Here is a 12,058-nt window from a genome sequence, read left to right as displayed (position 1 = left end):
CTCCCTGGAAGGCTTCACCGGCATGTACATCACTTCCCACCACTCTCTTAGAGCTTCACCGAGCAAATATACACTCCCCACCACTCTCTTGGAGTTTCACCAGGCAAGTATACACCCTCCACCACTCTATTCTTAAAGAGCTTTACTGGGTAAGTACCAGTGTTACTCCCACCACACTTCTAGGAGCTTCACCGGGCATCACAACATAAACCCAATTTCGTAAGAAATAAACAATATCCTACCCACAATCAAACAAAAAACTCATATGTACTAGACATTCTCCAAACAATAATAAAACAATCATCAAAATAATAACAAATCAACCATACCACCCAAAATAGTCAACCATGTACTAAACACACCATTTTTCTATAAAGACAACTAACCCACAAAATACTATATATCTACCCAAGTCAACCAAAATAAGAAATAGTAAAATATATACTACACACACCTCCTTTCTAATAACTAGCATGCAACTCCATTAAAATAAAATAAATTCTATATATCCACCCAAATGAACTCCACATCCATCAAAATAATACAACTCATTTTTCTCACTCACCCTTATGTAAACCACTCACCACCCATATAACTTTATCTTACTTATTTTAACCACTCATGACCCCACCACTTACAAATCTCTCTCTCTCCCTCACAAACTTTATCTCTTCCATGCAAAGTCAAGATCTTTTAAGCGCTCACCCAGCCCCACCCCAAGATTCAAATACCCATTTTTACATCAGAAGTTTGCTCCTCCATTTGTATGCTCCCTTAAACAATTTTCCACGGGGCCCCAACCTATTATACTTCTATTATAAATTACTCCAATTCCTTCTTTGTTTTAATGCACACAAGTCACACCCCATTCTCATTCTCAATAAATTTCGTGTACTGTCACCTAGTCTCAATATTGAATATTAGAGTACAACAAAGTAATGAAGATAAAGAAGCCATAGATGGTATGAACAAAACATGCCTTTACCGCAACCACAAAGATGCATCAAAAACAGCGTATACATGCCCTTCACTTTAGGCCAACGAGCCACTTTTACTCTACACTCAAGTATTCTCACGTCGAGCTGCACTTGTACTTAGGTACACTCACACTGAGAGACACTTGTACTCAGGTATTAGGACATCGAGTTGTTCTTGCTTATGTACTCTAATGTTGGAATGTTGAGTTGCTCTTGCTTTTGTACTCGGGTGTTGGAATGTTGAATTGTTCTTGCTCAAGTACTCAAGTGTTGGAATGCTAAGTTAATCCTTATTATTCGTTGCCAAATTGCTCGTTGTTGGGGGAGAAGCACATATAGTGGTGGGGTAGGCGTGTTCCTCATAGATAGAGACATGAAAGGAGTTCTCGAAACTCTTGATGACCATCGATCTGGCATCGGTATGGATGATGGAGTTGGAGTTGTCATCATCAAAGATTAGAACCCTGCGACCATGCTCCATCTTGGGCATGCATGTGCCTGTCTCTTGCATCTCTTGGCTCATCTTCTTAAAGATATTACTTTGTGGCTTTAGTCGTAGTGAAAAATATAGATAGAAAATTGTAGAGCACGATGTTGCATCTGACCAAACCTGAATCTTTTACATGTGTTATGAAAGCAAAGAATGCAAGATAAGATCAAACGTGGAGATAGGATACAGTTCTATTGACCCATGGTGGACGCGGGATCTAAGCATGGACCTTTAGACAAATGGCAAGATCGAAGTGGGTGGCTTGAATGTTCCTCACGGTTGGAACAGAATTCCTCCTTGTCAAAAGGAGAATGATCCAGTTGCAAAGACTATTCGATGCTTAAGTTAATAAGAGAGTTTTAGGATTTATGTATAGTAGCAAGTATAAGAATGTGAGTGTATTCCTTAAAACTAGAGCCGTCAAAATGGGCCACAATCGCGAGCCAACCCGGCTCACTATAGGTTCGGGCCGGGTTGGGTTTGAAAAAATTAAATTTTTTTTGTGTGGGTCAGATTTCAACCCGGCTCATGCGGGTTGAACCCGTGATGGGCCGGGTTGACCCGCCAACCCACCTACCTAATTTTATTTTTTTAATTTATTATTTTATTTATGAAACCCTAAAAAATAAAATGTTCTCTTCACTCGCTGTGTATACCAAAAAAGTAACCTCTGCTCTCACAAATCACTCTCACGGAACTTGCTCTCATTTACGGTGCTATCACTCTCACTTCTTCACTGAAATTCTTCAAGGAGCTGGTTTTTTGTGTTTGTTTTTTTATGACATTTGAATTATATTGTACTTTTTATTATTATTTTGAATTTTCTTAAGTTAACATCATTTTTTGGGGGTGAAATTTGTTTAAATTTGAATATAGAAAGTTTGTAATTTTTTTATTTAAAAAAAAAATTGTACTTAAATGGCTAGTGAGCCAACCCGTTTACCCACCAACCCGTAATGGGTCGAACTGGGTTCAGATCTGGCTCACTAATAAATGAGTCGGATTGAGCTGACTCACTAAGTGACCAATCAATACCACCAACCCGTGGTGGGCCGGACCGAGACGAGTCAGGTTATTCGTTTTGATAACTCTACTTAAAACAATACCACATTTATATATAGATATAAAAGAATATTTATAATGGTAATCAAATTACGAAGATTTGATCATATATTCGATTAATATATGGTAATTACACTAATAAACGTCTCTATTAATATTATTTAACCAATTTAAACCAACAATACCGAATGAACCTTGTTGATACAATTAAATGATAAACTATGACTTAAAAAGGTTTTAAAAAAAATATACAAGCTTTTAACTTCTTGATTATTTATATTTAACGTTTAGATTATATAATTTAAAATATATTTAAAATTTTAAAATATATTTTAGATTGTGAAATTGAGAAATCACACATTATAGTGTTATAGTGTTACATTGTACTGTCTAAAATATATTCCAAAATTTCTTATATATTTTAGGTTGCAAAATTTAGAAGTCAAATTTAATTTATGAATTATACAATTTAAAATAAATTTAAACTTTCAAAGTATAATTTAAATTGTACAATTCAAAAATCAATTCTGACTTTCAAATTAGATGATTTGGAAGTCAAATGTTTGCATATATCACACGATTCTGACTTCTGAACTAGATAATTTGGAACTCAAATGTTTTGCATATATCGTTCCAAATTGTAAAATCTTAAGAGAACTTCAGATTGTACAATCTCAATTAAATTAAAAATTGGAAACTAAAGAAAAACTTCAGATCAATATCACAAACTTAAAAGTTCCATTTCTTTTACTACCTTTACTTCACCACAAATCCTTGAAGCCAATATCCACTATACACTCTAAGTATCACCACCGAGTGATTAAAAACATCGGAAAAGCCACATCACAACAGCAAAACTAATAATTTCCATTCTAACCTTACTATCAGCATCAGTTTAGACAGCATACACGAAAATTGCATCAAAGTTAAGTGAAGCATACCAAGCTGAAGCATATAATCCACAAAACTTAAAGCATGGGCGAAGAAGAAACAATAAGAACCAAAAGCAAAAAAAGAGTACAAAGAAACTTTCTCCAATATTCAAGTAGATTCACGGGGATTGCAAACAGCTTATCCAAGTTGTAACCGGTTGGCTTGAAAACTTGACGAGAGTGTGTCTTATAAAGCACCATCTGATGGCAGTGTGCTCTGAATATTTGAAGGCATAAGTATGTTGAACCCATCTGCTGCTGTAGAAACAATCATTCCAGGAATCTGTGCGTGCCAATGTAATTCCTTCAGGTCTTTCTGTCCCTGTTTTTATTCAAGGAAAAATAAACAAATGAACAGTTAATGCGGGAGTTTATTCTACCATTCAGATAAACAGAGTTGAGCATTTGGAATTACCTGGTGAATAAACAATAGTTGGGGAGGCAGATCTTCAGGAGCATTAACTTGTTCTTTGGTTTTAGCTTTAAATTCAGCCTCCTCTTCTTCATCCTTTTCTAATGAAAGGTCCCATATTCTGTGTGAAAGGTAAGGTTATAAAACTTCTTAAATCCCACATCATAATAAAGTAGCAAAAAGAAAGAGATAGGATTAGGTCCTGGGCAAAGGGTCAAAACCAAAGATTAAAAAAAAACAACTAAGCATTTTACCACCAAGTCGTGTCAGTCAGCTATTTGGATCAAAGGATACCATAAAGTTCCGTGTCAGGTATTACATGTTTGAAGATATTTTCCCACTAAATCTCTGTGAATAGTATCAAAAGTTGTACTTACGTAAGCTGATTATCAGCAGATGAAACAGCCAATGAAGAGGCTTCATGTGGACTCCACTCAATGGATGTGATTGGATGTTTGTGGTATTCAAAATGTGCTACCAAAGAATCTCCTTCCTGCCCATAAATAAATGCTCTTTTCATGTCAGCTTTAATAACAAGAAAAAGTAAATCAATAAGCTGAAACAAATTAAACATCGTGAAAGTTACTTTCTAAATCACATTCCCACAATAATATTTCTTCCCCATAATGCATCTTCAGTCCTTCACATGGATTTACAGGTATAAAAATGAAAGATAAAAGATGGATGTGGTAACGAAAAAAGAGAAAAGAAAGTCAGATGACAGCTTTACAAATAATGATGTAATATGAACACTGCAACACAAGGAAGCCGGGTATAACATAACATGAAACAACATCCACATAAGAGAACATCACATGCACACAATAGACTTCCCGTTATAAATGAAGCATGTTTACCATCTTTTTAATCGTTATGATGACAACCTATACCTTGAGCAGTCTGAGATCACGAATAGAAATAGTCCCATCATCACTTCCCGAGGCCAACATACAACTAGCCAACCTGTTCATTACAATATAGCACACAAAGCAATGAAGAGATCTGGAATGGCAATTCATGGAACACCATAGAATTACGTATTAATCAATACCTGTTCCATGATATGACATTCACGTCAGCATTATGTGCCTTAAAAGANGCAGCCGGTGACTTCCCCAAACGGATATCCCATATAGCAATATTTCCATCCACAGAACANGAAGCAAGAACGTGAGGTTCTGTAGGGCTCCACTGCAGGGATTAATTGAACATTACAACTATCACATTTATAAATAAAGACAAACTACTAATGTGAGAGCAACTATTCCCACGCATATTAGTACACGTACTTGCAGATCTTCAACACTAGCAGTATGTCCAGTAAATGGAGCATTATCAACATTCCATGTTCCAGCAGATGTAGGCTCCCACAGATAAATGCTATTATCACAATCCCCTTAAAAATGAAGATCGTTGTCAAGCTTAATATCACAAAAATATCACAAAATATGAAGACATACCAGGGAAAAATAAAAAAAAAATATATAGATAAACTGAAAAATGTAGAACTAAAGATTACCAGATACAAGCCTTCCAGGAACAAGAAGACTCCAGTCTATAGCATAACCTTCGTCTTTGTGTTTAAATTTATGCAATGGGTCCTGAGTAAAAACTGCTGCAACTCCTTGGACACCTTCTGTTTCGGTCTCAGCCAGAGCATTGAGATGAGAGCTTAGGTCCCAGACCTACAAATTGTTCTCAAGTATCAAACTATATACTAAAAAGAAGGCATGGCTGGGAACGGTACATATATTTTCTGATTAAAAGAGAAGACAGAAAATACACTTCACAATGTTTAACCATATCTGCTAATAATAATTTTAGAATTTCAGAAATTTAATTATGTTAATGTTAAAATAGGTATGGAATATAGGAAGTTGTTATAATAGGTATTTAATATAGGTAGCTAGCAATGTCTTCCTTTTTCCGAGTGGGGATACAAATGTCCTCAATGTCTCTTTTGTAAAAGAATTGGCCACATTCAAAATACATGTTTATCCTTGAATGCTTTTCCTAGCAAGACAACAAACATCTTCCAATCCAATAAGGTTGAACCACATTTTTCTAACGAAGAATATCAAGAATAACTCAGTTCGAAGTCAGGAAGCAAAGCACACCCTTTCACTAGACTGTCAAAAGCTTGCATCTCTCAAACCTTGGAATGTTTAATAAGTCTATTGATATTGGATAATCGAATCAAGTGCTTTTGATCACATTTCTAGTAATGCTTCCTTATTTTCTTCCATTTATCATCCTAAAATTCCTCATGTTATTAATTTAGCTAGTGGATCCAAAGCTACTTCTCAAGGAATTGGTCAAATCTCCCTTTCTTCAACTTTGAACATAAAGCATGCTCTTTATGTCCCTCTGTTACGTACCTGAGTATGAAACTTAACCAAAACAACTTCTCACACACTCAAAGCAAACAAAAGAATAATGAAAGAATGGAATTGAACGGATGAATTTCTTTTATTGATGTGGATAAACAAAAGTAAACAAGGGTAATTGGAAGCATAACCTCCTTCAATTACTTGGGAGCATAACCTCCCTCACAGGACGTAGCCACCTGTCAAAAAAACTCAATAATCAAAAGCATACTCCTAACAATAGACTGTAGCTCTATTTATACTAATATATTTCCCGCCTATCTCATACTAAATATTTTCCTAGAATATATCTGTATTTAATATAGATATCCCTATATTTAATATAAATATCCCCCCGTATATTTCTCTAGCATATATCATTAATTATAAATATCTTATATTGAATATTTCTCTAGAATATATATATTTATTTACTATAATTAACTTATACTGAATATTCTCGAATGTGGCTTCTTTTCCTGTAATTAGTTCCCACCCATCCTAACCTCTGCAAGAGTTGGAATGGTAATTCTTCAACCGTTCGGCTCAGGTCCTTTGTTGCTTCCCACCGTTCGGCTCGAGCTCTCACCATTTTCAGTCATTCGGCTCGACTCCTCACAGCCTACCACTATTCGGCCTGACCTCTCCCTGCCTTCCACCATTTGGTTTGGCCTCTCCCCGCTTTCCACCATTCGGCTTGGTCTTCCGCCTCCGTCCTACCGTTCGGCTTGTGTACCTGTGCCTCCTACCGTTCGGCTTGCTTCACTCTGCCTCCTACCGTTCAGCTTGCTTCCCCCTATCTCCTACCATTCAGCTTGCGTACCCCTGCCTCCTACCGTTCGGCTTGCTTCACCCTGTCTCCTACCGTTCGGCTTCCCTTCCTCCCATCCTATCACCTAATATCGTAACACCTTCATTGTCCTTTTAACCTAATTTCCTTAAGTCAATTAACTAAATCTTTACATTGTTCAATAACCTTTGATGCAAATTCTTTTATTATCCAAGATCCCAGTACAAGTAGACTGTTAGTGAAGGGCATGAACAGAGGGTACTCTACTATCTATGCATTAGACCGTCAATGTCATGTTTAGCATTACCATCTCCTAAGCTTCTACATGATCGCTTGGGTCATCTACATTTATAAAAATTAAAAAGGATGATTACCAAACTTAGCAAACTTCAAGTCTTAGCATGTGAGTCATGCCAATTAAGCCAAATCCCTTGAGCAACAATCTCAAGAGATTGCTTTGTGTAAATCTTCTCTTCTGGATCTCCATGAAAAAAAGGTATTAGATATATTATCTTTATTTTATATTTATCTTTTATCTTTAGTTAGTTTGTTATTATTTCTTATTTGTATTTTGGACTAAGCCTATATTTCTTCTATTATAAATAGAGGACCCTATGTGTATATTCAACACAAAGGAGATTAATCCCATACATAGTTTTTACTATATTAAACAAAGGGCATTTTAATATCGAGTTGATGGAGCAACCAATAGATAATAGTATCTATGACAAGGAAAAGCAGAATAGTGGTGATTTTGGCCACATGAGAGGAGTTATCATCACCATAATCAAGGTTGGAAGAAACTAAAGAATCATTACTAGCAAGCTATGTGACCAGAAGCACTTTAGTGAATAATCTGTGGACTTTGATTAGCAAATGACTGAGAAACACACGTTGAAAATATGGGAGTAGAGGAAAGACAAGACTTTATTTGGAGTTTTGATAAATATATTCTTGATATTTTTCAGACACGGACAAATTTGTTGTCCCAATTTCCTTGGATATGACATCTCGTAGCAATAAGAACATCTTGAAAGATGTTTTTCCTCCTTTATTTCACAACCTCTTCCCCGAGAAGATACCATTGCTAAGGATTCAACCACTTTGATTGAACTTTCCCAAGAAATCTTATAATTAAGCTGTCCAAAGAATGAATCTTAGCCAATCAATATTTGATCAAGAATGTAACCAAAGTCTGAAAGCAAACTCCGCAAGATCAGCACCACATATAGCTTTCAAATTTCCTTCTAATCCTTCCAATGAATCAATATCTAAGAATGTGTTCAATTCTTCCACAGCAATTTCAGCTAGAGCTAGATGAGTGGTCATGCCACAATCTGTTTCGAGAGGATCTAGTTTATTGGCTAAGATGTATAGACATTTTATATTATTCGCAAAAATACTGAGCCTTTTTCCAAAAAGAACAAGTTTTAACGTTTTGAATTCCAAAAATATGTGGTTCTACAAACTATCACATTATAACACTTAGCTGGAAGTCAAGCTTCTTCCACAAATTCTCATGGTACTACAAGATGTATGTGGTTCTACAGATTCTCTCCTATGGCAGTTGGCTGACATGTGAGCTGCATACACATAACAGAACAGCCTACAATATTGGCACATGAGAGTGCATGGGAAAGAGTTTGGACTTGGACCGCTTGGGTTAGGTTACGGTTGATGACGTACACCAACCCTTAAGTTGCCTGCAAAAAAGGGCTCCAGCAATAGTGACAGACAGTGGTTCCAACAACATACGAAAGTAATTGATGGTGAGGACAGCAGAGCAGGGATCAGACCCGCTCTCATACCAAGTTGAGAATTTTAGATTTTGGAAAATCAGTGAGTTATCATGCTCTCCACTGATGTATTTATATATACAAGCCTGACTAAGTGAAAGTACAATTCTAAGAAATCACAGATAAAGGCTACAGCCTATGACATACTAGATACAACAAGCCACACTATAAATGTTGTACAATAGAAGATAATCATTATTCAGTGAGTAATCAGTCCCAACTCCAGGCTCTTACAGCATTTCATTTAATAGATCATCAATTATTCAAACAGATCTTTTAGGGGTTTTGTGCAGCTTTTACTCTATTCTGCTTAATTCAACATTGTGGAAATGCTGAACTTATACAATGGCTCAACTAGCATTAGTAAAATCTGGGATGTCAACTCATGGACAACTAACAGCATTTAAAACAAAACTGGACAAGAGAACTAGCTGAAAAGAACTTGAACCATCAAATAATATACTTCGCCCATTCCCTTTATGAACCTTTGTCTTAGTTGCATTTTTGGAAGATAATTGCAAAATTAAAATAACCCTTCCGATAACATCAAGGAAAATTTTGACACTGCAGAAGAGCTTAAAAGCGCCAAATAAGAGCTCATTTCATTAACAGCTTGAATCTAAATTCATTTCTGAGTAAATTAAGAAAACTAATCTAATTACTTATTTAGGAAACCACTAGCAATTTTACCAAATATTTCCTTAGTCAAGGTCCAATCCATACTTCTCAGAAAACTTAAAACAGAATTTGTAGTGTAATGTAACTAGGAATAGCATCCAAAACCATAAAATACTATGGCTTACTTGAGATTAAAACTGATAAAAATATAATCTTGAGGGCTTAATTATCCCTCTCATGTTCTGCTATTTATAATAACAAAGAGATGATACAATAGGGAGATAGAAGGTCAAGAGACTGTCCTAGACTACTAGGAACAGAACTAGGTAAAAAAACCATTAGACTTCTGCAGACTAGCCTAAATGATAACACCTATAGATAATGATTCCAACAAAGATAATAGTCAATCTTAGCCTTAGCCACATGCCATTTCGTGAACATTTACCATTACACTGTCTTAAAACAAAGTTGATATGTATGACTATGAAACAACACTTTTCCATTATATAGCAGTTTTAGTTTCATTCATTTTATCACATAACAATGAAAATTGCCGAATCACATTAATTCCAAAAGTACAAGGAAACGTTTTCTTGAAATTTATGACAAATTAGAAAATCAAATCAAAGGGTTTAAAAGTCCAACCTGTACATTACCGGTATCAGCCCAAGCTGCACATATATGGGGATTTTGTGGCATGGAGCGTATACGGTTGATACATCCTTGGTGTGCAACCTTCCGTAACTGTAGTTAACAAAAGAATGNAAAGGACAGAATAATCAAATCTAAAGCAGTGAACAAATGAAACAATAAATACTAAAATGAAGAGAAATGTACCTGCAAACTGGGACCCTGGGCAACATCTTCATCTTCATCCTCACTATCATCATCACTATCACTATCCTCNNCATCCATTCCAGAGTCATCAGTTTNAACTTTAGGTACCGGTTCNCGTCTCTTTCCAGAAATATTTGATACTTTAAAAATTCCAATAGAATTCCAAGAAGGTTTCTCTGCCTGTGCTTCATGCATTGCCGTAACATGAGTCTCAATCAAAAGAAGCAAACGAAAAAAGACAAAGGAAGCAAAGCTAGTGGACCAAATAACTATTAGTTGCTATGTGTTAACTCTTCTCAAAATAATGACCAATTATAATAAAGAAAAATTATTGTTTTTAAAACTCAAAAGTCCTCTAAAGGAAAAGTTCTCTCATAACCACAAAGCCTAATATATGCTACCCCATGTGATATTGCTCATGAATACTAACCACGTTCAATTTGAATAATCAAACATCCTCAAACAAAAACAAATATAAGAAACAACACTGACCTGAGTCCCTGCCATGAAATATACTGTATGTGGAAATTCTGTTCGAACCAAACCCAGAGAATCATGTAGAATATCAAAGCTGTCAAGTCCCAAAACATAAATAGAAGATTACTTACTGATGACAACCAAAAATAAAAGATTAACAATAATAAGCAGAAAGTAAAGCAAACGCACAGTAAAGTTGGCCAAGATTCTCAATTGAATTGCAATATCAACTCGAAAGGAACTTTACATAACAATTTATGGTTTCAGTGTTATCAAACACAACAATACGAGAAAAAGAAAAACAGGTTAGTTTATCAAAATAAGCTCAGTTTTTCTCACTACTGATTCAAACAAAAAAAAAAAAAAAAATAACACAAATGACTGAACAGAAATAAGAGCCAGGAAAAAGACCTCAAACAGGGCCATCCAATGTGAAAAGCATGAAGAGAATTGTAAGCAGAAGGGTCACACTGGAGCTCTTCACCTTCCTCTAACTTGTCCACCCCAGGTTGCCACACCTTAGCTGGAATTTGTGGAGCCAAAGATGAAGAAGACCCACCCTCTTTCCTAGAGCCCTGATATTTTTTCCATAAATTTAAACAAAAATAAACAAAAACAACTAAAATTATCCACAAAAGACCACAATGAAGCAAGGTTACAATAATAATAATAAGCAGCTTTGAATAGGAAAGGAGATTTAACCTTGTTTTTGTTCTTGGCTTTCTTCCGGTGTTTTATGCCGCGAGTCATATTCAATAACTTACTAAGCCAAAGAAGATGAAAGAAGATGAAGAAGTCAATAAAGAAATTGCATAACAACTTACTAAGCCAAATTCTGCAATAATAATACACAAAGCACTCAACAATTGTTTATCCTTTTTGAAAGGAAAAAGAAAAACGTTCCTACCTTTGGGTTGAAAAGTGATATCCCTTTGCTTCACTTTCCAGCAAAAGAAGAAGTGTTCTGACAACCTTTGACGTGGTGGTAGAGACTTCGACCGACGGCAGAGTACGACAAAACCTTCTACAGCGGCGGCATCCACTTTTATTTAATTGTTACAGAATGTAACACTATATAGTTGGTTTTTGTCATGCTTTCAGTGAAGGGATCTTTCATGATTACATGCAAAGTTATTTGGGGCTTTTGATTAACAGTGGTATTTATAATTGTTATTGTTTCTGAAGACACATTGTTACCTTGCTACTCTGACTTAGAGATATTAAAGCTAGGGTTAGAGATATTTTTTATTCTTAAAATATTATAAAAAAAAATAGTATTTTGAGTATGAATTAAATTATAA

General features: G+C 35.4%; 1 protein-coding gene across 2 annotated transcripts; it reads right to left on the bottom strand.

Annotated features, from left to right (window-relative positions):
* Window positions 1-3,248: 3,248 nt before the first annotated feature.
* On the bottom strand, window positions 3,249-11,891 carry LOC106770293 (glutamate-rich WD repeat-containing protein 1). Of its 2 annotated transcripts, none has more exons than XM_014656112.2 (13): window positions 11,665-11,891; window positions 11,460-11,520; window positions 11,169-11,332; window positions 10,773-10,851; window positions 10,281-10,460; window positions 10,089-10,187; window positions 5,393-5,558; window positions 5,163-5,269; window positions 4,925-5,064; window positions 4,764-4,836; window positions 4,251-4,366; window positions 3,877-3,994; window positions 3,249-3,783 (listed from the first exon to the last, which is right to left on the bottom strand). In XM_014656112.2, the coding sequence occupies exons 2-13, from the start codon at window positions 11,505-11,507 to the stop codon at window positions 3,649-3,651; spliced, it is 1,425 nt and encodes a 474-aa protein (XP_014511598.1). In that variant the 5' UTR covers window positions 11,508-11,520; window positions 11,665-11,891; the 3' UTR covers window positions 3,249-3,648. The 2 variants fall into 2 exon arrangements, with proteins under 2 accessions (XP_014511598.1, XP_014511601.1); XM_014656115.2 differs by having other exon boundaries at window positions 11,460-11,516.
* Window positions 11,892-12,058: the final 167 nt, after the last annotated feature.

Source organism: Vigna radiata, chromosome 1 (assembly GCF_000741045.1).
Source record: "Vigna radiata var. radiata cultivar VC1973A chromosome 1, Vradiata_ver6, whole genome shotgun sequence".
Classification (NCBI taxonomy): domain Eukaryota; kingdom Viridiplantae; phylum Streptophyta; class Magnoliopsida; order Fabales; family Fabaceae; genus Vigna; species Vigna radiata.
This window is presented reverse-complemented; position numbering and strand designations above follow the sequence as displayed.